Here is a 26477-nt window from a genome sequence, read left to right as displayed (position 1 = left end):
AGATATGTTTTTATGACCATTTCTGGCTCACAAAATAAATTTTAATCAGAATTGAAACACATTTTGTTAATTAGACAGTATTGCAAGTTATATGATGTGTCTTACTACTCCAAGTTGGGACTTGCCTTTTATTTCATATTAGAAAGATAGATACTGTTCAGATTTCAAGACCTATATAGCTCATCCTGCAAAATGAAGACCTTGCCTAGAGGAAAGTAGGACATCACTGGTAGATGATAGAGAAAGATGCCTACACAGGATTAGGTCCCACTTGACTTCGGCTGTGATGCAGGTTAAGCAAGAGAAGAATGACCATCTAAATTTGCCATTGCCAAAGCTTCCATCTAGTCATCCATTCATTCCACACAGGGAATGCCTGGGTTTTTTAAGGCATTGTTCTAGGCTCAGAGGAATTAACAGTGAATAAAACATCAGTTCTAGCCTCGAGTTCACTATCTGCTTCGGAGGAAGACAGCAAAAACATACATACCATGTCAGGTGGTTTTTAAAGGCCAACTATGTAGAAAGTAGGGTCATAGGATAAAGAATGAAGTGAAGGTGCCATGTTATATAGATGACCAAGGAAAACCTCTTTGATAAGGTGGCACGTGTGTAGAGAGCTCTAGGAAGCCAGGAAGCAAGTCCTGTGGCTATCTAGAGGAAGCTTGTTTCAGGTAGACGGAAGTAACTTGCAAGGCTCCCAGGTGTGAGTACGCTGGCCTCCTAGAGGGACGGCAAGGAGGCCATTGTGGATGTAACAGGGAGAGCAGTAGATCATGGTCGCATGAGCGAGGTGGTAGTAGGATCACACTGCGTCTTGAATCCTTTCTTGCCTGCCGTGCTACCATTATTCCTTTGTTCTTACAAATCTTGAAGATGTTCATATCTTCCAGAACTGTCTTTTAGAACAGAAATGCCCCCAAGGAGAGCAAGACCTTAAGCTCATTATCATTGTTATGTTAATTTTCCAGTGAACTTCTTGGAAGATTCAGGGATAGCCAGCAAAAATTTGATTAAAAAGGAGTGTCTAGGTGGTGAATTAAGGAGAGACAATGTTATCAGGGAAAAGAATGTGATAATACAGGTTGAGAGATAACAAGACACTTTTAATTTATATCGAAGACAATTCTGTCTTGCCTCCCCAAATTAATCCCCATTTAAATCTCCCCTTCTTTACAGGAGGACTCCAGACCTGGTCTAGGGTACACACTCCATTCTCCAGCTAAATGCTGCCATTTGCTTGGAGCCAATGATCTTTCCTCTAGGCTCAGAGGGAGGTGTGTGTTCTGTAGTCTAAGCCAATCATTACAGTTCTCTCGCCCCTATCAGTGAACATGTTAAGACAATGCATGTGACTCATTTTGTCCACTGAAACACCGGAGCAGACTGTTGGGGACAGGAGCTCCTAGTAAGATTTCTTACACTTTTAAAAGGCACCAGAGGAAAAACAAGCTACTTGAGGATCCTGGGGGGGTGAAGATAACGTGGCCCAAACTGTTGTAGTCATCTTGTGACCAAGAGGATAGATATCAACACACGGAAGATGGCTTGCCATGGGTACATGCATGACCCAGGCACTACCCACTGATGGGTATCTGCCTCTTGCTGTAGAAGGGAATTCCAGAATCCACACCAAAAGGGGAGAAATCTCAAAACATATTACATATACTATACATATGAATTATATATGGCATATGACAAATATCAAAACAACCTACACATCCATCAGTAGAGAAATAGAAAATATTATAATTACATATTATGCCCCCATTAGGTAGTGTGTTCAAAGAAAATGCTCACAATACGTTGTCAGAAGAAAGAAGTGCACAAAAATAACAATATTTTACCCAGATCTCACATACATGAACAGAAGGAAATATATACTCATTATTCATAGAGAAAAAGCTAGAAGCAAATAAAGTAAATACTAAAAGCAGCTACCTCTGTGTAATAAGATTAGATAGGGCTAGATATGTTAATTTTTGTAATATAATTTTTTATACCCTTGTTCATATACAGTTTTTCATTTCAACATTTTATAATGAAAAAGAGTCTTTACAGTCAGATTAAAAAATCATTAATTTTATGGAACTCAAAGGATGATCCATACACCCCATGGGCCTTCTCTAATACAACTTGTAAAGTATTGTAGTCCTTTCCATGGACTGAGAGACTCTGGTCCCTCAGTCTACCTTTGCCTCACTCTGGCTGCTATGTCAGGCTCTGACCTCAGTTTGACCTTATGGAAGCCAGAGGTCTAAACACTAGTATCTTAAAAACTGGTGAGAATTCCCTGCAGTCCATTTGTCCGCTGCATTTCTCTCTCTGGTGTGGCCAACAGGGTAGCCCTCCAGTGAGTATGAGATGGTCAACTCAGAGGTGGCCTGGCCCTCTTCTGTGGCAATCTACCCTTGGCTTCATGAAGTGCATAGTCATCACATGTTGGATCCCAGGCTTCATCAAGGTCCACTCTTCGTTTAGGACACCACCCACTGATGATCTACTCTAAAGAAGGAGGGCGAAGGCAGGGGCAACTGCAAATATGTTTTTTTCCCCGAGGGCCAAGACAGCATAAGACTTAAGCATGCAGATGGCTTTGCCAAGATTTCTGCACAGCACAAATTAGGATTCAAGTCAGCTTGAGTCATACAGAGGCTTCGGGCCTGTAAGCTAATTTATGGTGACCTGCAGAGGCTAAAATGAGGCAGAATCTGGACTGTCCTACTAATTATGAGACTCTGGGAATGGCTCCTGAGTCATTGGTAAGGTAGTATATTTAGAGCTGAAATGCTTAGTATTTTAGAATATATATCTCATCACAATCTTGGTTCTCCTTTCTCCTGGCTTAAGTATAACATGTAATCTATTAGCCAAAGTATATTAAGGTTGTCTTGGTGTATGGCTTATTCATCCTATGAGAGGGAAAGAAAATAAATGGTGGAGGAATAGGTCCTCTGTATGTTTCTCTGTGGATAGTCTGGTGGTGTGGCTGTCAGTATGGTGATGTCCTACGTCATTAGAGTTTGGGTCCCCCCAAATTCAGAGCCTGAGGCAAGGGTGCAGATAGTTTGTTTGAGATGTAATTCCCTGAAGCAGGAGTGGGGCAGGGTGAGAGGAGATGGAGAAAAGTCCATTATAATGGCACGTTATCAAGGTCACTGCTAAAAAGATTGCAGAAAAAGGAAAAACAAAAGCTGAGGTTGAGCAATGGGGTTCAGTTTTACGGAGGTGTCCTGAGATGGTATGGCGTGCTTCCCGAATTGTCTGTCTGAAGGCTTGGAGGCAGGAGCATTTCTCTACTAGCTCCTGTTTTCCACTGATTGGGTGTTGCCTCGGTGTACTCACCCCGAACCTTCAGCCTGTGCTTGCTCAGCTCAGTCCACCACGTCCAATAGCCGGCATTTGCAAGGTGAGCCTGTGCTTGCCCGCAACCGTTCCCTAGAGCAGAGGTGGCCTAAGGAATGAGACTTTGGGCCACTAGCGTTCCTGGGTTACCTTGAAAAAATACACTTTGACTTGCAGCGCTTAGAAATAGCATTTTGGGGCTCAGAGCTTAAGACTAATTAGATTTGACCTATGTAGTCTGTATATTTATTTATTAAGCACCTATTATGTCCTAGGTGCTGGGGAAACAGAAATGGATAGCGATAAGCTCGTTACAATTAAATGTATTACCTACTCAAATGAGGTATGCATAGAACGCCGAATGTGGTGGTTTTGTGGGGCAAGTTGTTTTAGTCCAAACTGAAAAGGACTCCCCAGAAGGAGGTAAGAGTTGGGGTACACACATACACACACACCTATACATACGTGTACGGATGTGTGCATATACCCATGCGCCCATGTGTGTGTGTATAAAATCCTTTCAGAAGAGGAATGGTTGTCTGCTTTTATGTGAATTATTCCTCCTTATTGGTAACATTCAAATGTAGAAGCATTATAAGATTCACAGAGTGCAAAATGATCACACAATAGACTGGTTTTAGGGCAAGTGTATTTTCTTCTCGATTCATATTTATGCTTTGGCTGCTTTCATATTTTTCGGTTTCATGGAAGTTACGTTCATTGAAAAAATAAAAAGCATCCATGAGGCTTGTTCCTACATTAGAATTTGTATTCGGCTGAAGAAAACCTTCACACCTGCCACTAAAATGCATCCACTTCTGGGGTGGAATGCACCAGCTGTCCCCCAGCCTCCGACGGCACGCCAGGCAGTTCAGGACCGAGAATGAGGCATCATATCCCAGGCAGATTAAACTGGTGGGGAAATTTCAAGTCGACAGAATGCAATTACCCAAATTGAAATTAGGCCAGGGGCATATCAGGAGGCCCTTCCCATCTGTTGGGGAAAAGGATCACTAGATATTTAACAAGGGCAAGTGGTCAGGATCTTAGTTCTAGGAGTCGTTGAAAAGGCAGCCACTTAAAAAAAAAAAATGCTAAGGGAAAACATTACCTGGTATAAAAATCATATGCCTTCACTGGAAAATAAATAACATTAGGCCTTGAGAAGATCAGCCTTTTCCTGCTCTGGGAGGAAAGAAATGTTTATGGATGAGGAGATTAAATATTTCTACACCAGCTTCTCTTAGCAAGGACGTGGTATGTAATGGACAATTGGTTATCCTGGATTTGACAAAAAGAGATTTCCCAGACCAAACATAGTGAATCCAATACATTCATCCCTCGTCAGAATGGATAGATCCTCCCATTATGACCTTATGGAATAATGCCGTATGATTTTCCTAGGGGCCTTGATACAACATTGTTTCTTTACCAAGAAACTAAGGTAATTTTTAAAGTTTTCAGCAAAAATAAAGAAGCTGGATTTGGACAGCAGCCTTTACCAGCTACTGTCATGGTGACTACATTGTTAGAACCGTGGGATCCATAGGTCCACGTTAGCACAGTGGTCCCTGCCTGTTTCCCTGTCCCTGGTAACGTGTACCTTTCTTCCAAGATGGAAAAGAAGATAGTTTTAATCTCCAGACCAATATGAACCCAGGAATCGGCACAAGCTCCCCATCCCTTCGTCAGAGATGAGGCATGGGCACTCACACCAGATCGTGGTTGGAATGGGAGTCCATTTACACTGGGAAACAGACTGGCTTCCCTACATTCCTTTCAATACTTTGTCCTCCTTTAGAGACTGAGAGAACTCAATGTTTTCAGCCTAAGGGAGGGAGAAGAGAGAGGTATCTCTGGGCCAGATGTCTCCTTTTCCAACTGCTGCTTTTTGGGGATGTGCTGTCCCGGGGTTCCTGTGGACCATTCCTCCAAGCAAGGCATCGGAGAGTCTTCTCTGTACCCTCCCTGCGAGGGACTGTTTGATGCCATGCAGGCAATCCTGACGAGCTCTCAATTCTCTTTCCCACTGGATGTGGAGACAAAGAAAAAGAGATGAGCTGGTAAGGGGTCTTATTCAGCATTATTTTCCCTTCGTTGGAGTGGTTCACTTTTTCTTTAATTATTTTGGGGCGAGCACAAGTGGGGGAGGGGCAATGAGAGGGGACAGAGATCCTAAGCGGGCTCTGTGCTGGCAGGGGGACAGCAGTGAGCCGATATGGGGCTCGAACTCATGAACTGCCAGATCATGCCCTGAGCCGAAGTTGGACACTCAACACTCCTGGAGTGGTTCATTTTTAACTCCTTTGCTTGAAGAGGCAACATGCTTGGGAATCTGACAGTATGACCACTTGTGGAGGGGGTGAGGCAGGGCTAACTGACAAATTTAGCACAGCTGTCTGCTGCAGGGAGAGGGAGGAAGCTACGGGCAGTCCATCTACACACTGAATTCCTTGCAGCATCTCTGCCCCTCCCCACTGCACACACACATAACGCCACCCTGTATCTGTCATTGTGTCAGTTAAGGTAGGAGATCAGGAGTCCAAAAGCCCCGTAGCTTCACACTGATTTCCCCTGCCCTGCAATACCAAACCTTTCTGGAAGGTCTCCTTAGAAGAGCTCAGTCTGACCAGTGGCCCATCCTACCCATAAATGAGCACTGTTCTGAACCAGAAAGGGGTATAAGCATTTGATTGTCCTTGCTCAATTCTGACCTGAGCTTTACTATTTTTTTTTTAAATAATTGGCCAGAACTGATTTCTTGTTTTTTTTTCTTTCTTGATAATTTGTGAGTAACAAAGTTTATCTCTCACAGAGGAAAACAGAGAAGTTATTAGTTAATGTTGATCCAGAGCTCTGCAAATGTTAAGACTTGACATTATTATTTAGAGGTTTAGCTTGTACTAATTACCTCTTCGTTTTACTAGCCCTATATAACAAGCTACCTTCTGCACATTTTATGTGAAAGGCAGTTTTCTGAAAGGAAGAAAGTTGTTGGAGCAGGGAATGAAATAGGTGCTAAGTTTTATTTCCCACTAAATAATTCTCCTCAAGGTGGGTAAACTTTCAGTAGTTAAATTGCTAAAAATGAAGATTCTACACCACAAGAACAAATCTCCAAGAGACAATTATTTGTCTGTGTTCTTAGCATTTATGAGTCTCAGTAAACAGTCAGTACGTTTATGTTCCCCCCATTACCTTCGGTCATAAACTTCCTTAAAGAAAAACGAATAATTATGTTTCCTGACTGCATCATGAGCATAAACATTCAGGATCCTGAACCCCCCCTGGGTGGGATGGATGGTGCATCTAGACTTCTAGGGATTGGGCTGTTTTTGAGGCGCTGGCCAAAGTGTCAGGCTAAGCGTATGGCCGCGATTTAGTGTTGTTCACAGAGATGTCATCTCTAGAAGGCAAATCATAATTTGTGGGGCTATTTTTGGAATTGGGGCCTCCCAGCCTGCAGCTGCCGGGAATGGCTGGGAGTTGCACAAAGCCCCTGGCTGAAGCGTGTCGAGCTTGTGCTGTTGGCCTGAACCTTGCCATCCACTCCAGGGGCCAGCCAGTGTAACCCCGTAGCCAAAAAGGCACAGTCTCATCTTCGTTCAACAAGTGTGTCCTGGCATCAGAGTCAGAAAGGGACCTTAAATGACCTTATTACAACCTGCATTTTACACATGGGGCTCTGGCTGGGGAATCCATGTGGCCAGGGTCAGTCAACAACCAACAAGCCTCATGTGTCCTGGCTTTCGGTTTGGTACTCTTAAATATTGCCTTTGGGGTCAGGGGGGCTGACTGTAGGTTAGAGGGTAAGCAATAGACAACGAAAAGAGAATGAGTTAGGAACACAAGAAGAGTAAATTTGAGGGAATTACGTTTTTCCTTTGTAGTTCATGTGAGTTCCCTCATGTCTTGTTTGGAAACGAGACATAAAATTCTTCTGACAAATGACAAATGACTGTAACGTGGCTGGACACTTATTTTTGGATCCTGTACACGCTGGTCCTGGACACCGGAGTGCTGGCACATCAGCACTTCCTAGACCACGCTTTGGGGAGCGCTGTCCTTGATCTCCTTTTCTCTTGTATTTCGCACACTTGTCTGGTTCTCTAGGTTGGAACTTTCTGGTGTCAGGGATGGGATCTGGGCATCTGCCATTCTTGGCAGGTATTTTATTGGGCTGAATAATAACTTAAGAAAAAAATGTAAATGATCCCTCATGTGAAAAAAGAAAAAGAAACAACAACAAGTTTGCTATTATAACAAAACCAGAGATACTGGAATAGTGTTTGGATTCCTATCAGGGACACGGCTGTGATCTAAGTCTCCTAAGAGGAGACGTCATTTGGGGACATTTTTTTATTTACCTGGTTTGAGTGTAAAAAGGATTGAAAATATTAAACATTGCCAGTTGCCATTAAATTTGAACTCTCTACCACTTTTTGTGTCTTCTGAAAGGCCTCTAGGCCTTCTCAGTGCATCAATTAAGATAAAGTTTGCCAGCTTTAGTAAAGAAAGATACATAACACCCAGGTAAATTTGAATCTCAGACAAGCCATGAGTACTTTTTACAGGTATGGCCCAAATATTTCATGGGACATACCATGTCCCATGGACATACTTGCAATATTTGGGACATACTTGTATTAAAAATATATCCATGACTTATCTGGAATTCAAGTTTAAATGGGTATCTTGTATTTAACTGGTAATTGTTTTTCTAAAATCATTTAAAAATTTTAAAAAATGTTTATTTATTTATTTATTTATTTATTTATTTATTTATTTATTTTTATTTTGAGAGAGAGAGCTAGATAGCAAGCAGGGGAGGGGCAGACAGGGCGAGGGAGAGAGAGAATCCCAAGCAGGCTCTGCACTGTCAGCCCGGAGCCCCCTGTGGGGATCAAACTCATGAACTGTGAGATGATGCCCTGAGCCAAAATGAAGAGCCAGATGCTTAAATGAATGAGCTACTTAGGAGCCCTTAAAATTTTTAATTGAAGTGTAGTTAACATACAATATTATATTAATTTCACATGTACAACATAGTGATTCTATTTAGTGTTAGCCTTTGGCCTGGACTTCTGCAGATGTTTCCAGAGAGAAGAATCAGCCCAGCCAATCAAATCTGGCCATATTGACCTGACTTGCTTAGCTATTGGCAGCTGGAAGCTGGATGGTCAATACAAGGTAATGGTATTCCTTTTAGAAAAAAAAAATATGTTTCTCCTGTGACAAAGCAGCTACTCCTCTCTCCCTACTTTGAGGCTTTTAGTTGGCATTTTCCAAAGCTCTGGTCTAATGCTGACACAAGTCATGACAGAAGGTGTCCTTGTAAGAAGGCCATAAGAATCCACCAGCTACATCAGGACAGAATTGGCTCAGTGGGCTGCAAATAGTGGAATTCTTTGCATCGAAATAGATAGGGAGGCATAGTGATAGACAAAAAAACAATAATAAAATTAAAAGTCCTTGTGCCTATAGCATATTATAAACAAGCTGACAGAGATTGTTTACAAATAAATTTATGAGGAACTGAGAAATACAAAGGCAGAATTAATTGATGTTAAAAAAATTAAGTTGGGGGTGCCTGGGTGGCTCGGTCAGTTAAGCTTCTCACTCCTGATTTCAGCTCAGGTCATGATCATGTGCATTGTATTTGCCTGTTGTATTCCTCAGGGTTCTCCAAAAAAACCACAACCATTAAGTATATCTCTATGTAGAGAGAGTTTTACCCAGTGATTCATCTCTTACGTAAAACACCCAGTGCCCATCCAAAAAAGTGCCCTCCTTAATGCCCATCAGCCATATAACCTATTCTCCCACCCACCTCACTTCCAGCAACCTTTAGTTTGCTGTCTATATTTAAGAGTCTCTTGTGGTTTGCCTCCCTCTCCTTTTTTTATTTTATTTTTCCTTCTCTTCCCCTATGTTCATCTGTTGAGTTTCTCAAATTCCACATATGAGTGAAATCATGATCTCTTTCTCTGACTGACTGACTTCATTTTAATACCATCTAGTTCTGTCTACATGGGCAAATGGCAAAATTTCATTATTTTTCATCATCAAGTAGTATTCTATTATATACACATACATATACATACATACACACCACAACTTCTTTATCCATTCATCAGTTAATGGACATTTGGACTCTTTCCATAATTTGGCTGTTGTTGATAGTGCTGCTGTAAACATTGGGGTCACGTGCCCCTTCGAATGGGCAGTTTTGTATCCTTTGGATAAATTCCTGGTCAGTGCAATTGCTGGGTCATAGGGTAGTTCTATTCTTAATTTTTTGAGGAACCTCCATACTGTTTTCCAGAGTGGCTACACCAGTTTGCATTCCCACCAATAGTGTAAAAGGGTTTCACTTTTCCACATCCTCACCAACATCTGTTGTTTCCCAAGTTGTTAATTTAGCCATTCTGACAGGTGTGAGGTGGTGTCTCATTGTGGTTTTGATTTGTGTTTCCCTGATGAAGAGCGATGTTGAGCATCTTCTCATGTGTCTGTTAGCCATCTGGATGTCTTCTTTTGAAAACTATCTATTCATGTCTTCTGCCAATTTCTTCACCGAATTATTTGTTTTTTGGGTGTTGAGTTTGGTAAGGTCTTTATAGATTTCGGATACTGGCCCTTTATCTGAAATGTCATTTGCAAATGTCGTCTCCCATTCCATTGGTTGCCTTTTAGTTTTTTTGTTTGATTGTCTCCTTCACTGTGCAGAAGCTTTTTATCTTGATGAGGTCCAAAGTCTACTGATTTAAATGTTAACCACATTGAAAAAAATACCTCACCACAATATCTAGACTTGTGTTTGACCAAATGACCGGGCACTGTATTCTAGCCACGTTGACACATACAGTTAACCATCATGTCTGTGGTCCAAATAGAGTTTATGCTATTTCACAGAAGCCCATGCTCTTTTCTTTCCAGTTTTCTCTCTGTTCTGCACCATCTGTTTCTATGAAGACACGCTGACTTATTTAGGACTTTTATATATACTGTGAGTTTTCTGTTGTAAACACAAAGATTATCTTATCCAGTTTCAGAATAAAATGTTTCAGATCTCCATCAAATGATGCTGAGGGAAAAAGCTGGGTTTGGTCTTTATACAGACTTGGGTTAGGGATGTTCCTTTACCATATTATCATTGGATGACTTGGATAGAATAGGTAAAACATTTCGTTCTCAATTTGCTCAACTATAAAGTGTGGAAAATTATACCCACTTTCCAGGTACTTGTGAGTTTTAACTGAGGAGGCATTCATAAACTTCTGGCACAGCATCTAGTACATAGTAGGCCATCTATCTTTTATCTCATTTTTCTCCTTGCCCTTCTTCTTTTCGTAAGTAGTGTTTCTTAACCCACTGCCCACGCCTTGTATTCCACGCAGAAAACCCTTCCCCTCCTCTGAACATTCAGTAGTTAGGTTTATAGCAGTTCTCTTTCCAGAAAACTTAACACATTTTTTACATTTGAGTGTATGTCTTATTTCCCCTTCTATTTCATAAAGTATTGCACTTTCACCACTGACAGATAAATGAGATTATTTTAGATGGAAATATTTTTCATTTACCTAACAAGTATTTATTAAATGTGTATTAAATCCCAAAGCCTGTTCTGGGTGCTGGGGATAAAACAGTGAACATGAGAGGTAAATTCCTTGCCCTTGGGACCTTAAATATTAGTAGAGGGGATCCTCAAAGAAGGAAATCAACAAATATAGAATCCAAGGGTAGGCTAAGTGAAGCTGTGGTAAGTCACCAAATCGCATTAGCATAATTCCAACAAAGGTTTATTTCTTGCTCATAACAAGTCAGTGGCTGGTCCAGGTGACCATTCAAGGCAACTGTTCTAAGCCTTCCAAGATGCTTCCTCCATATAAACACATGCTTCCATCAGGAAAGGGTGGGCTGATGAATCCAACAGCAGCAGTTAAAAGTTCATACACATGTCACTTCTGCTTCCGATTTTATTGGCCTTAGCAGGTCACATGGTCATGCCTAATTTCAATGAAGTGGAGAAGTGTGAGTCTTGGTGATCCTAGTGGTAAAGGAGAAACCTATGTGACTACCGCAGTATTAAGGGCTATGAAAAGTATGTGTAAAGAGAGAGAGGAGTGTTAAGTATTTTTAAAAAGATAATAAAAGCAAAATAGACATGAGTTTTCATGTATATCTCTCATTGCTTAGAATTATAATAAAGAATGTACTTCAAAAAATTGGGTCGAGTTAATATTATTTGATAACTATTGTTAGAAATAGGTATTCAGATATAAGGAAAAACATTTAGGTCATTTCTGACTGGCTGATTTTTCGTAGATACTGAGATACTACATCTACTTGAAGACAATGGTGATAATTTTTATATTGGTATTCTTGGTTATTTAGGCACATAGTAGATGCTTAAGCAAAACTGTTGATTTAAATAATGTTCATTGTTTTAAATTATTCTTGCTTCTCTACAGGGTTGTCTTGAAATATAACCCATTTTAATTTTGTCCTGAAGCTTGAAATTTTCTTCCAAGGCCAATTTTTATTGTCTTTATCTCCACTAAAATTTTACATTTAATTATGGTTCAGATTTGGACCACAAATGGTTGAATCACTAGTCGTCTCTTTCTTCTGGTTTGTTTCAAGTATGTTCTTAAAGAATGGATAAGTATTTGATAGGAGAAAAGATAATTGTATCACTTCTGTCGGAGTTTGTAATCTACCATCTTATCTTTTTTTTTTTAAACTTACTTTTATCTTTAATAGGCTGTTGGCATCTGTTGTGTTGGAAAGGGATTTCCCAAATTTGAATAAAGAGAGCAAGAAATACCAAGTTGTGCTTTTGTTTGTTTTAGTTTATTCAAGTTCATGAATGTCTTGTAGATAGGGTAGTATATAGCTTTCAAAGGTAGTATAATAATAATGATAATAATTATTATTATTTGCTTATCTCTCTACTGTTCTTTTTTCCTGCTTTTGACTAAGTCTTTGTCATTTAAAAAATAAATCAGCCAAAGAGAGGACCCATTTATTCTTTGAGTGGATAGGTCAGAGCAACCAGAAGAGAGTCTCCCATGTCTACCCAATTGACCCTCATTCCAGGACCATCATTTCTCTAACTCCGGATTGTATGTCTGAGATGTTGTCTCTATCCTGTTAACCAAGAACTTGTCTTAAATGAGTGTCTCTCCAGTCTGTATTGTGAATCATGTGAATTTGTAAGAGTCCATGCTCTTTGATGTGGTTTACTGCTCTTGGATTTGTACAAAATTTGTTAGTTGGCAAATGGGACACAGCTGGCTTCTGATTTAGAGAGTGCCTTAAATTAGTTACCTCCTACCTTAACTTGATCATTTAAATGGAAAGCACTACTGCTCCAACAGAGCAGACATGATATAAAAACTATTTCTGACATGAGTATCTTGCTTCCCCGATTGCGATTGCTACTGGTGTCTCTAAAGGAAAAAATAAAAAAATAAAACACAGGTTTTACAATTCTCACAAGTGGTAAACTGTCTTTGCGTTATTTAAGAAAAGCTTTAAATGTTCAGTGGATGTGCTTAGACTAATGATAGTTGATGCCCAGGACATAGCAATAATCCAATGAAATACAATAGCATTTTGGAAAGTGGCAATTTGTGTAGAAATTGCAGATATCATCAACACATGCTGGGAACTTTACATGTAATAAGTGAGCTATAGCTTGGGCTGAGGAGTTACTTATTTGGCCTTTCATTTGTAAGTAAGTCACCAATCCTTCCCCTCCAAGGCATAGGTAGGCCAGTTATTAATAAAAGAATACTGATATCCTTTGTTCATAGTGGTAAAATTGCCAGAAGCAATTGAGGATTCTGATCTTGTAAGTCTTAGTATTTGGAGGAACCTCATTAAGTCATTCGGAGGACAGCATTCTATAGTTGAAGATGACTAGCTCTACAATCCGAATATTTGGATAGAGTACTGACTGTACTATTAACTAATTTAGCTTTCTTCACCAAGTGCCCACTAAGACTTACATGATCCGGCCCAGGGTATCTCTCCAGTCTTCTTTGATAATCTTTACTCCTTGCTTGCTCCATTTCAGCCTCTGTGCCATTTCTTACACATTTTAAAGACATGTTCTTGCTGCCAGGCTTTCTGTACTTACTGTTATCTCTGTCTGGAATGATCTTCCAGATGCAGGCTGACATTTATTGAGCAGATCCAGTATGTTTCAAGGTGTTACAAATGCATGGCATGTTAATCTGGGTGAATTCTCATGATAGCTGTATGAAGTGTGTGGTGTGACATTGAATGGATGAGAAAAGGAGGCAGAGTGATTCTGTCAGAGGCAGAACTGGAACCAAGGCAGTTTGGGTGGGAGCCCAGGCCCTCATAAAAAGGGCTCTCTTGGTACACAACACCCAGGGTGTGGTTCCCACCCTTCCTTTAACCTCAGAGCTCTTTCTTGGTGAGCATTTCCTGACTATCCTATTTAATTTTTTTTTATGATTATGTTTGTTTATTTTGAGAGAGAAAGAGAGAGAGAGAGGGCAGGGGAGGAGCAAAAAGAGAGGGACACACAAAATCTGAAGCAGGCTCCAGGCTCTGAACTCTCAGCTAGAGCGCAACATGGGGCCCAAACCCACAAGTTGTGAGATCATGACCTGAGCTGAAGTCGGTCGCTCAACTGACTGGGCCACCCATGTGACCCCTGACTTTCCATTTAAAGAGGAATCCCTATAAAGGAAGAAAGGAAGGAAGGACGGATGGAAGGAAGGAAGGAAGGAAGAATCCCTGTGACTCTGTTTCTCTTTACTCAGCTCTATATTTCTCAACAGTACTGCATATTACCTGATTTATATTGCCTGTTTGCTTGCTTATCACTTTATCTCCCTCACTAGAATATATATTCTATGAAGGCTGGGCATTGTTCTGATCTGTGTTATCACTCTATCCCCTGCATCTAGAAATTTACTGAAATGTACTGAAAGAAGTGTGTGAGTTGGGTTAGAATTTTTATTGTATTTAAGATATCTTATTTTTCAAACATTTGCAGAGCACCCTTTTTGTGCTAGATTCCATGGCAGGTTTTGGAAATATGAAGGTGAATGAGATTGATGGGACCTTGTACTTTCCTGCTTTTCCTGAGGCTTTAAGGGCATCATAGAAGAAACAAACATGCAACTAACGGGCAGTTGCCAGGCTAAGCATTCTATCAGGGCAAATGTAAGGTGCAGTAGGGAAGTGAGGGTTCAGGTAAAGCTACTCTGAAGGGCTGATACGCATGCTGAGAGCTGAAGGATGGAGATGCAAGACCACCCTAGGGCAGAACAGATAACAGAAGGCCCTGAGAGAGCACATTCTGGTTCAAAAGCAGTTCACTATGACTGTGAGGGGCAGAGCTGACTATCCGAGTCTGGAGAATAAAGTTGGGTTTTCAAGTGCCTTGAAAACTATTCCAAGGAGTCAGGGCTTTGTTGTCTGAGCAATGAGATGTCCCTGAATGGTTTTTAAGTCAATGTAATTTTGATTTCGTATCTGATTTAGTTTATAGCCTTCGGCCAGGTAAGTTGGCAGTATTTCCGCTTTCTGGATGGGATGAGTGAGGCCTGAATAACACATTTAAATGTTGGTGGAGTTGATTTAATTCTCTCAATGATAGTGCTATCAGGACTCCTAACATACCTTCCCACCCTCTCTCCTTTTTTTCTGGTTGTTGTTATTGGCAAAAGTCAAACATAAAGCTGCCCACCATCCTTATCTTTCTCCAAGGAACGTCCATGTACTCACACAGCTTCCAATAACCAGACCCCTGAGTGGAAGCCAGTGACCTCAAGGGTGGCGGGACTTGTATGCGGATGGACACCATATTGTGCATTGGGCTAGAATTCTCTGTTCTTCACCAAGAAGCTGGATTTATACCAGGAACCTCTTATCTGAAAAGGCGACTCTGGACTGGGGAGAACAGAGCTGGTTTGACAAAGTAGAGAGGCTCTCAATATTGGTCTGCCCACGCTTTGGGCATGTGTGAGCACTCACAGCAAAACACAGCTGGCATGTCTAATTTTAGCCTTGTCTGCCTTGAAAAGAGACCCTTAAAGGAAATATATTTTCTCTGAAACAATTTGTATTATTAATGTAATAGCTGATAGACCTGTCAGAATACTGCTTATTATTGGTGGGGGAAAACTCTGCCAAGTAAGTATGATTTTTTTTGTGTGTGTGATGTTATCAGTAAAGTGATTAATGCATTCATGAATCAAAATAATTATAAAGAGATAGACAGTGAGAAAATCAGTGATTTTATTTATAAAGACACCCGTCAACCTAGTGGGATACCTCTTTTGATGCTTACAAAATGGATGTAAGACTGAGAGTGACCGTTTCTGCTCTAGTAAGTCGGTCACTGTGACCGAACAGTAGTCCCGGAGTAGACTCTACAATTTCTTCGCTACTTTTCATTCTCCATGTCCTCCAAGAAGAGTTTCTGAACCGGGTCTCAGATTCATCTGGCTTTATATGTTAACAGGTTTTGAAAGCATCTGAGACACCCTGTTTCCATTTTCACCAGCAAGGGTTGTCCCTCTGCCTTTATTTATTATTATTTTTTTCTTTCTCTTCCTTTCTTCCTTCGTCTTCCCTCCCATGGTCTTCTGTGTTTTGTTTAGCAGGGTAGCATACCTTGCAACTTGGCAAGAAAAAAAAGAAAAGAAGGCAGCTCTTGTGGGGGGGCGGGTAGATGAAGGGAAGGATAAGAAATAATCCACCGCCTGCATTTGAGCTCCCCGGGTTCAGTTCCAGCGGCAGCCAGCTGGCTGCAAAAATTGCTTTGCTATTCGAGATAGCCAGCAGAGGGAATCGGAACTTTGCTTGCAGCAGGGGTTGAAGCAGCCTTTTTTTTTTTTTTTTTTTTTTTTCTTGGAGGAAATACTGCAGCCTTCTGGACTGCGTACGCTGCTCCCTGGAGAGGCTCTCTCGGTTCCACCCACCGGCTGGAAGGAGGGGAAGTGAATGAAAGGACAGGACAAGCCCCGAACACCATGTCACTCTGGGAGGGAGACAGCAGCAACTAAGCTGTGCGAGGTTTTTTTTTTTTTTTTTTTTTTCCTTTTTCTTTTTCCCTTTCTTTTTCTTTCTTTTTTTTTTCTTTTTTCTGTTTCTTCTTTCTTTCTCTTTCTCTTTCTTTTTTTTTCTTTTTCTTTAAGGTGGGGAAAGAGACAAACAGGAGACAGGAAGCTGATCTGCAAGGATTCGGAGTTGTGCTAAAAGGACTTTGATTTTTTTTTTTTTTTTTTTTCTCTCTCTCTCTTTACAAACGCTGGCAATTGACATCACTACAGACAGCCTGGTAGAGAACAAACTGCCTCATCCCAAGTGGACCCTGGCAGCTGGGGGAAGGAAGGCAAGATCTGGGGAGGCTGTGTCTGTTGGTCTTTTTTCCTACCGATACCCCTCTTTTTTTTTTTTTTTTTTTTTTTTTTTTTTTGGTGTGTTTCTTTTTTAAATTCTTGCTGTGTTGGAACTAGCGAGTGGTGGAAGACGAGGGATTTCTGAAGCCTCATCAGTCATCGAGACTGTCAGGAATAGTGGTTTAAGAGGAAGCTCGGCCTGGGGCACTATACCCTGTCATCCAGTTCCCTGCCTCGGAGATAAAGATTCCAGCTACATGGGCAAACGCCTGGATCAGCCACAAATGTACCCCCAGTACACTTACTACTATCCTCACTATCTCCAAACCAAGGTATGGCTCGACCCACAGTCTGGCAATCAGTGTGGTATCCTTCTGCACTTGGGATGGGAAATAGGCATGTGAATTATTATTTACCTCCCCTTCCCCATCACCTCTTCCTGCTTCTTTGAAATTAGTAACATACCAAGGGAGTTAATGAGGCAGAGGAGAATATAAGAAGAAAGCAAGCCCGGGATTGTGGCTTTCTCTTTTAGGAGAGAGAATAGTTTCGCTCGTGTTCTTTTGTTGTTATTTGGCAACATGAAAATGTTCCTGATATCTGTAGTAAAGTCCTTTGCAGATGGACAGGGTTGTTAGAAAGGAGATCGTAACAGTGATTATCAGGCACAAGAATACAATTTCAGGGGCTTTTCTGGTGAGCTGTTCTTTGTTTGTGGCTCTAAAAGGGTTTTTCCCACTGGATAGGACACACCAGGGTGGGGGCAACTCAAACTTTTAATCGCTGAGTATAAAATGAAAGAAGGGTGTGGGAAGGTATAGTACAGCTGACTAAAGTCCTTTAGAGTTTGTTTGGGTGTGTTTTGTGTGTGTGTGTCTTTGTGTGTGTGTGTTTTATTTGCCTTACATATTTTATTTTATATCGAGGATGAGCAAGATGCTAGAGACTGAATTTTGGAGCTTTACCATAGGTGTTCTTTACTTTTAGAAGCTCTGTTTTTCTGTGCTGGCTGCCATCAGGAGGCCTGGGTCTTGAAACGGGATGTAATGTAACTGATGACAATTGGACGTGAATTGGTTAAATACTTGAATCTTTATGTGTGTGCTCAAATGATCATTACGGGGCCAGTGGCAAGCCCACGTAACGAAGCAGTGGGCAGTGCCAGCCGTGAACTTTATCCTGCACTTCAGACATGAAAGACTCTCAGGTGTGAAATCACTGCTCCAATTTGTCAATTAAATTGGACTTGACTGGGGTGGGGGGGATGTTGGTGTAGTTACCACTTTGAACGCATGGGTTATATTTCTATATGGATGATATTATTTTGTATTGCATTAGCCAGACTCCGCTGTCTTCTTAATAAATAAATATGCCGAGAGTGAACAAGGCGTGCCTGAGTGATCTGTGCTGTCACTAGGACTCGATGATGTGATTAGTGTTTGGTAATTCATGCTGTAGTTAGCTCTTATTTATTCTGTCTCATCAAACAATGCCTATTTGTAAACCAGACCAGGCAGCAGACTTTCAGAATTACATTAAAAATTGTTGCTTTTTTCCTTTCTTTTTCAATCGCTCTATGACTCGCCCTGCCCCTCCAAGGTCGACTCACATTGCTTTTTGCCTTTGTGAGCATTTAGTTTGTGCTGCTGCTGCTTAAATAGACCAGCCCTCCTGCTCCAGTGCCTTGAGATTTAACTCTTTGGGGGATTGGGTAGAGAATGCTGCCTGCCTTCCTTAAGGAAATGGCAAAGCAAGGACAAGTTAAAAAAAAAAAAAAAAAAAAAGGAAATTTATAGTCATTTCTCATCCCCCAAAGAAACAAAAACAACAAACTCAAGGGTTCCATGAAAAATATCGGACATTCCATCCCTTTTACTCATTTGGCTAAATTTTTCCAAATGTTTCAAAATTCATGCTTTCTTTTTGGGTCTTTTTTTTTTCTATGAAGTATATTCAGAAAAGAAACTTCAGATAAAAATGAATGGAATAATGAAATAATTGCTTTCCTGCTTGAGATTTCTTTTAACTTATTACCATCAGGAAATAATGTGCGTATTATATTAAGGACAGGATGCTAGATGAGCTACACTGATGGGAAGTGTGTGTGTGTGTGTGTGTGTGTGTGTGTGTGTGTGTGTGTGTGTTTGAGAGAGAGAGAGAAGGAGGGAGAGAAGGAGAGAGAGAGATTGGGATAAAGAGGAAAAGTGAAGTGACAGAAAAGAAGAGAGCCTAAAAAATACAGAGGGAATTAAAAACAATCTGTTTTGGGGTCCTGTGTAGTTTAGTGTTGTGTAGACAGGCGGCATCTGGATCTTGTTACTTTCAAGCTAGTCAAAGCCATCAACTTCTGGAACATTTTTAAAGAAGCTAGATCCATTAGGTGACCTGAGCTGATATTTGGGTAATCAGATCAGGGTGGTAGGGAATATAAGATCAGCTCCTTTGGCTATCCTCGTAGTTCATATTGATTATTATGTTGTAAAATTTCGACAGTGCTGTGAAGTTGTCGAATGCTGTTACGGTGGCTCTGAAATGACAGACATTAATAACATTCCTGGAAGCTGAAGATGTGAAAACGTGCCCTGGTTTGAAACGTGGGCGCACAGGGGATGGGAAGAAGGGTCAATCATATTTTCAAATGTGGGGGCTTCCTGACAGCATGAACACTATGTAATAAAGTACCATCATGCCCCCGTGTAACATGAACACAACTAGGTTATTTCAGTATCATTTTTTTGGCTTGTTTTATGCTTATATCTTAAAATTTAATCTATAATACTTTTGAAGGAAATACATGCTGCTCATGTTTATTTGGTAAGCCCAGGTGGAATTCATAGATTCTACTGTCCTTCCAGCCTTGGGTTATAGTTATAATCCATTTTTGAAATCATAGCTGTTTAAACTGATGCTGGTATATAAAGAATATTCATGGTTGATAAAAATAGAATTCTGTGGTTGACAATAAAAGTCATGTTCTGGTGACATCATAATTTAAGCTGTTGTCTAAATTCAGGTGTTTTCAACTAATCAACAAAAGCTGTTTACTGACATTATTTTGGGTTGGAAAATCTTTATGGGATTGTTACAGAACTGAAAGGTTCACTATTTATTGTATTCATTCAGAAAGTGCAAAATACTGAACCTTTTCTTTTACTTCAATGTGTGTATTGGATACAGCTGCTGTTTTATTATGATAAAACAAAATGAAAGTAGGATTTTTAAATAAATGGAAATGTTTCTGTTTCTTCAAATGCAATTAAAGTTTTAGAAAAACTTGGGACGCTTCCCTGCCTTCTCTGCTCCTCTTATTTCCGATCAAATTAGAACCAATCCATTAACTTTGTTGCTTAAAAATAAAATATAATAATAATAGTAAGACATTAATGCTTTTCTCCCTTTGAATAATTTTCTAAATGCTTAAAACAATAGATGAGAAAAATGTACCTGTAAGTTAAATGAAAACCAGTGGCTGACTGGTGGCTAGCTATGCCTTGCAGCAGTGTTGTTCCAGAATGCTTACTCTCCAAGACCTCACGTTCAAAGTTGTCATTTGTCAATTTTCTTTTGGCCATTTTTCTTTTCCTCTCAAAAGAACCAATTTCAAAAAGAAATGTTGGTTTTGGTTAAGCAGTAAAGAAGAAATCTTGGTGACATGTTGTAATATTTATATAAGAGACATAACTGGATTAAAAAAAAATCTTCATCAAAACAAATTTGCTGTTTGAAGGCCACCCAGAATAATAAGCAGATTTTAGAGAACGGGGACCAAAAAAGGGTTCATGAGCTTAATGATAATGTCTATAATGATGTTTGACTGAGTTGTAACCTAATATTTCTCAGTAATTTTGTTCTAGCCCATTCAAAGTAGCTAACCTGTTGCTTTTGCATTGTGAGAGCCAGGGTGAATTTCAATCTGAATTTGAGGTACTTTGGGGCGGTTTCTTGGCAAAACAGCTTAGTCAAACTAGGAAAAGTAAAAAGAGTGAAACATGGTCACAGCCCGGCGAACTAATATTTTGCAGCTGAGAAATAGGTATTTCTCTCATAAATGATGCTTCGAAAACTTGGGTCATCCTTCCAAAACTTTAAACTTCGTCCAGGCACCCACAGCAAGCTTGTCCTTCCTTCTGTTTCCTTCCCCTGACCAGGTCACGGCATTTCTATCAATCCAGGGCACAGTTTCTACTCACGCTGCTTTTCCATCAGCCCACTGCTTTTCCTTCTTTGGCCGTCCACTCCCCCTGAAGATCTTACAGAAATGGGTTCAGACTGTGGGACCCTATAGGGTTTTTCTGGCTGGTGGTACTCAGATTGTATTCAGAGCATGGTGTGAAGTTGGGGTCAGGTGTAAGGAGTAATTCATCAACTGCACACCGATTTCAGGCTGAGTTTCTAACCATCTGCAGCCTGGACAGCTGCCCATCTCTCAAAGTCTAGCTAGAGTCCAACTGATTGTGCCATAGAAAGAGCAAACACTTGAAACACAAAGGACTAAGGAGGAGGTGAAGGAAGAGAGAGGCTCCTAGGGGCAAAGGATATTCTCAAAGATGTAAACGTACAAATCCTTCAAAAGCAAAACAGAACAACCCCTTAACATACTTCTTGCACATGAAAATGTAGAAAATCTTGCAGAGGGAGGGAATGAGTTTAGAATTTCCTTAGTACTTCCTGCCTCAGATTTGCATTGATAGCCAGAGTTGGTAACTTGCCAGTTTTAAAACAGCCTTGAAAACTCCCAAGTTCTGTTTTCCTTTGAAAGCCTGAAACATACAAAACTGGTTTTCTAAAAATCTTCCAGCAAGAGAATTTTTAGGTACAACTCCAAATATTTCTTTTGCTTCAAGGGGCGGGGGGTAAGGTGGTAATATGAAACTATGATAAATCTTGTCTCTCTTTAGAATGTGTACAATTTTAATTGGTTTTAAGTAAGAGAAAAATAGTTATAGGGGGTCACTTTCCCTTTCTAGTTGTTTTGTTTTCTTTACTCCCTCCCATTTTTATTATCATTGGGTTTGTCTTTTCTATAATATAGTCATTGTTTCACTAAGTTGAGTGCCTACTTAGATGGAGGAAATATGTAAAAAGTTCATGTGTTTTCTTTCTTCAGAATCATGCCAAATTCAAAGGACACATGTAAATTTGTTCTAACAGTATCTTTGTAATGCAGTTTGCTCTTGCTTTCTCTCAATAATAGAATTAAAACTCAACATTATTTCTATGAAGTAATTAAATCTATTAGAGGGTTGGAGGTAGGGGTGATTTGCAAGGAGGGAGGCAAAAGAAGGGAAGGAGGATGTAAGTTCATCTCAGGTCTTTCTGGCTCCAGGAATTCTGGAAAGCTTCATTTTTTGCACTAATATGATTTTTACACAATCCTTTTTGACATTATCAGTCTTTTTGGCAGAGAGAGGGCTCCGTCACAATTATGCCCATGCCAAATTCTAAGAAAACCAGTCTTTTCCTTTAAGAGAAAATCTTTTTAGTGTCGGACTTCTTATTCAGAGTAAATGGTTGATGTTTATCCAAAATTGGCTTCGAGTACTACATTAAAATTGTGTTTTGTAACAGTCTCATAAGCCACAGCTGTATGTGATTAAATAGTGTAATATCAAAAGCATGTGAGAATAGACTTTTTTATGCTATAGCTCTTGCACAGCAAGAGAGCAGATGAAACTACAAGGGCAACAGTGTACTTGTGTGTCGTAATACCTGTGTCGAGGATACGCGATGCTGGTCTTTGCAGTAGTGGGAAAAATGCTAGAACTGCCTTGGACAGGATTGAAACATACACTTTCTGAAGATGGAGACAGACATATGATACCAGTTTTTAAATATAGAGTGCCATTTAATTGGAAAACCCATATTTACTGAAGGGTCTGTAACCAGTGCCATTGGAAGGGGCATCATGACTCCCAAGGAGCACCGCATTCAAAGAGCCAAAGCGAAATTTCTCGTTTCTGTTTTGAAACCGTCAACTGTTTTTCTCCTGCTTTTTTTTGTTTTTATTTTTGTTTGTTTTTTGTTTTTTGTTTTTTTTTTTTTTTTTTGTTTTGTTTTTTGCTACTTTAATCTGTGGAACTATTGTAAGAAAATTTTCAGGCTGTTTATCCCTGAAGATGGGTAACAAGGACCAGTAACTTAGAAAGAGCAAAATAGATAACAGTGTAATTTTTTTTTAAGATATTTGAAAATAGGATATTTGGTTTTCGGTGCATATTGCTCTCCTGTGGCCTGTGTGAAAAAGAGCATAATTACACAAAGAGACACAACTTTTGGGTCTGTTTTTTATGGGATGTTTTATTTCAGAGTTTTTGGAAAAAAAACAAAAACAAAAACTATTCATGAAAATGATAATCGTGAGTTTATTAGAGTTGTAAATCTATAGGATACTAATACTAATAAAAGATTTATTAGTAAGTCATTGTTTTCAGGTCCTTGAAAAAGTGTATAGGGGTGCCCGTTTTTCAGATTTCAGACACTAGAAAGCAACTCGGAAAAGGAAAAAAAAAGAAGGGTTGAGAGAGGTAACTTGGATTCTGTTTGGTTTTGTTTTTCATGTTGATATATATAGGCCGAGAATTTGTTCACATTTTAAATGTTTGGTTTTTTTTCATATAGATTTATTGGTCAGGAAGTATATACCATGTGGAATCAGCTATACGGATAAAGTTTTGTAATTCAGAACATCGATGTCTAATGGGTAACAAATTTCAAGAGTATGGATAATAAATGATAAGACATGGATTCTGGTTTTGTTTTGTTTTTGGAGGGAGGGAATTCTCTGACTTGTGTGTCAACGAGTTGGTTTCTAGGTCAGGTTCTCTAAGATCTCTTCCAGGCTTAGCATTTGTGACTCTCACTTTTGAGATAAATGAGCCTGCTTTGATGCATTCGTGGTACTGGGAGATGACCTTGGTTTTGTGCCATTGGTGAGTTTTTGTTCAGCCCCCCATTGCTTTCTCCAGAGCAGATCAAATGCTGTTTTGCCGACTTTGGTGATTTGACGAATTTAACTGTCTGCATCCTTTGCCACATCTAAACCCAGTGCACCCAGAGAAACACATCCATCACCTGGGAGTGGGTGGAGAGCAATTCCCAGGGGTGGGACAGAATGACAGGCATCATTTTATCATGGCCGTTGCCGTCTTTGTTGTGGTGGTTAAAGTTTTCTCCTTTGGGTAAAATTAGAGCTTGTCCAAAGCCTTGATGGTGACAGTGTGATGCTTTACTTTTCCTCATTTAACTTCCTCTCTGCAGGTTGTATAAGAACTGAATGGTTAGGCATATGTTTGGCCTAACCAGTTGGGGTAATGAAGGCAGTAGGATTGCCTCATTAAAGTCCTGATACCCCTAGTTTTATGAATGAAACCAGGAGCTAGTGTCAATGTGGAAATGACAAATCGATAGATGAAACACTATTTTGACTGGAGTTTGCAAATCTTTCAAATCCCTGAATTTCTGAATAGTACCCTTTAAAGCGTGGGAAATAAATACTATAGTAACTATAGCCTATGGTATTATACGAGGAAAGGAATAACATCTTCAGGACACAGAAGCAAGACCGTTATCCTTTCCTCTTTTTCTTGCCAGGCACCCTTCTTATTCTCAAAAAAGTCCCTGTTAGATGCATTCATGAAAGTTTGTAGAACCTTGAATTTTGTTTTTATGAGTGATAACCAAATAGAAAAAATAGACTTGAATGCATATATAGTCAAGGCAACCCTTATAATGTCCTGTCCTGTTGTGTGGAAAGTAAGGCACAATGGAAGAAACAAACAAATCTTACTATATTCTAAATATCAGTAGTAATGGTTTGGGGTACTGATTTTTAGTTTGTTCCAGAATTAGCTTTCCTGTCATTATCTTGTACTGTTAAGAAATTGTTGTACATCACACTTTATATGCTAGATATGATCTTTTGGTTATTTCAGTCTTAGCTGATAGTTTTCAAGCTGAATATGGATCATGCATAGAATTTAAGGAGGATTTTTGAGAAGTCTTTCTATTTTTATCTCATGTACTGCTATCTATTTATCTTAGTCATATTGCTGATTGATGATGATTTAACAAAAAGGAAAATGGAAAACAGAATGCTAACTATCTGGGTTTCTGGAACTGGTTAAGATACCTTGAAGGCTTTTCTTATGTATGTGAGTCATAGTTGAAACTATTATCAGTGTCTTGTAAACTCTCAGTTGCCCCTTTTATTTATTTTTTTTAAATTTTTTTAATTTTTTTTTAATTTTTTTTCTTTTCAACGTTTATTTATTTTTGGGACAGAGAGAGACAGAGCATGAACGGGGGAGGGGCAGAGAGAGAGGGAGACACAGAATTGGAAACAGGCTCCAGACTCTGAGCCATCAGCCCAGAGCCTGACGCGGGGCTCGAACTCACGGACCGCGAGATCGTGACCTGGCTGAAGTCGGACGCTTAACCGACTGCGCCACCCAGGCGCCCCTCAGTTGCCCCTTTTAAAACTTACCACTCACACAGACTGGACAGTGGCACCCTGAATATCGCTTATGCTAAGCTAACTTAACACTCAAGCAAATATACTTTTATACTCCCAAGTAATTTCGAGTAGATGAAGTATTTGAAGGATTGTGTACAACGCTTGGAATAAAATTTCAGAGATTGTTTTCTAGTGTGTCATACAAAAAACCATACGATATACCTGTGATGTTTACTTTCTTCTCAGGAGATGAGAAAAACACAGTTTTTTGTTTGTTTGTTTGTTTGTTTGTTTGTTTTGTAACTTGGCGCTAGTCTCTTGAAGGGTTGTGACGGCTCCTGAATTATCCTTGGTCTTGGCTTTCAGCCCCTAGGCCTCTTGTCTGTTGCTGTCCGTGACAATTCAGACTTGAACCATTAGAAATTAAGATATTGTGTTTCAATTTAAGACAAGGAATTCTGAAAATAATAAAATTCTGATGTTCTTTTTAAAATTTATTCCAAAAGATTAACCACTGCCTTCAAACTTCCTTATTTCTCTGTTAGGACAACTTGATTTCATCATAACAATAGCGAGTTTTCCCTTCCTGCCTTATTCTTGTTTTCGTGTTTAACTTCGTTAATAGGCTGGAAAAAGATAAAGGAAAAAAATCAGAAGGGATAGGTCAATGACCATGGAAGAATTTCTCTCCAAGTTTAGTGGCTTCCTTTAACAATGGGAAAGGTGAAAGGTCATTTTAAAACTCTCATATTTTCTGGACAGTCCTAGAAGCCCCCATCTCACAAACTTAACAGACATATTAAAGGGCATTAATATTCCCCATCAAAATAGATTTCTTTTGTTTTTTGCAATAAAATAGTTAGAGTTTTTATAATTTTGCTGCCCAAACTCGAGTGCAAGTAAATAGATTTATCTCGCCTGTGAAATTGTGGCTGGCATCTAGCATACAGGAGTATGCATCTAACATACAGATTTTCTTGAGTACAAAGATTATCAAAGGACTAAGTGGAACCATGAATAGAGTTGACAGTGACTTCTATTTTGTTGATATGTAAACAAATGTTTATTACTTTGGTTTCATAGTTTTCAGTTTGGAGGTGATGCATTTTTTTCATCTTGTCAGTGTTTTTGTGGGTCCCTACAGTGGTCAGAAAGCCTGAAAAGCTGGCCATGTCTCTACCTATCGTGACCTTTTGGCATTTAAGATATCTCTGTATTTTAGTAATCTCAAATTTCCGGGGCAGGACACGTGGTAGAACAGCACAGTGTATCGGAAAATGTCATTAACA

At 39.8% G+C, this 26477-nt stretch overlaps 1 protein-coding gene across 6 annotated transcripts in view; it reads left to right on the top strand.

The window, feature by feature from the left end:
* The window catches only part of RBMS3 (RNA binding motif single stranded interacting protein 3), a 1106864-nt gene that overhangs the window by 372345 nt on the left and 708042 nt on the right, over window positions 1-26477 (top strand). For 2 of the 6 annotated variants that reach the window (XM_086720585.1, XM_025913107.2), the window contains exon 1: window positions 16285-17068. The exons of 1 other annotated variant lie outside the window; for it this stretch is intronic. In XM_086720585.1, the coding sequence (XP_086576711.1) occupies window positions 16994-17068 (75 nt within the window). In that variant the 5' untranslated portion in view covers window positions 16285-16993. Of the gene's footprint in view, window positions 1-16276; window positions 17069-26477 lie in introns of those variants that run through there. 3 more of the 6 variants (XM_025913105.2, XM_086720587.1, XM_025913104.2) reach the window with 3 other exon arrangements.

The sequence above is a fragment of the Puma concolor genome, chromosome C2 (assembly GCF_028749965.1).
Source record: "Puma concolor isolate L17-30 chromosome C2, mPumCon1.1.hap2, whole genome shotgun sequence".
NCBI classification, from domain to species: Eukaryota; Metazoa; Chordata; class Mammalia; order Carnivora; family Felidae; genus Puma; species Puma concolor.
The sequence above is the reverse complement of the archived record's forward strand: the minus strand, read 5'-3'. Positions and strand labels throughout refer to the sequence as shown.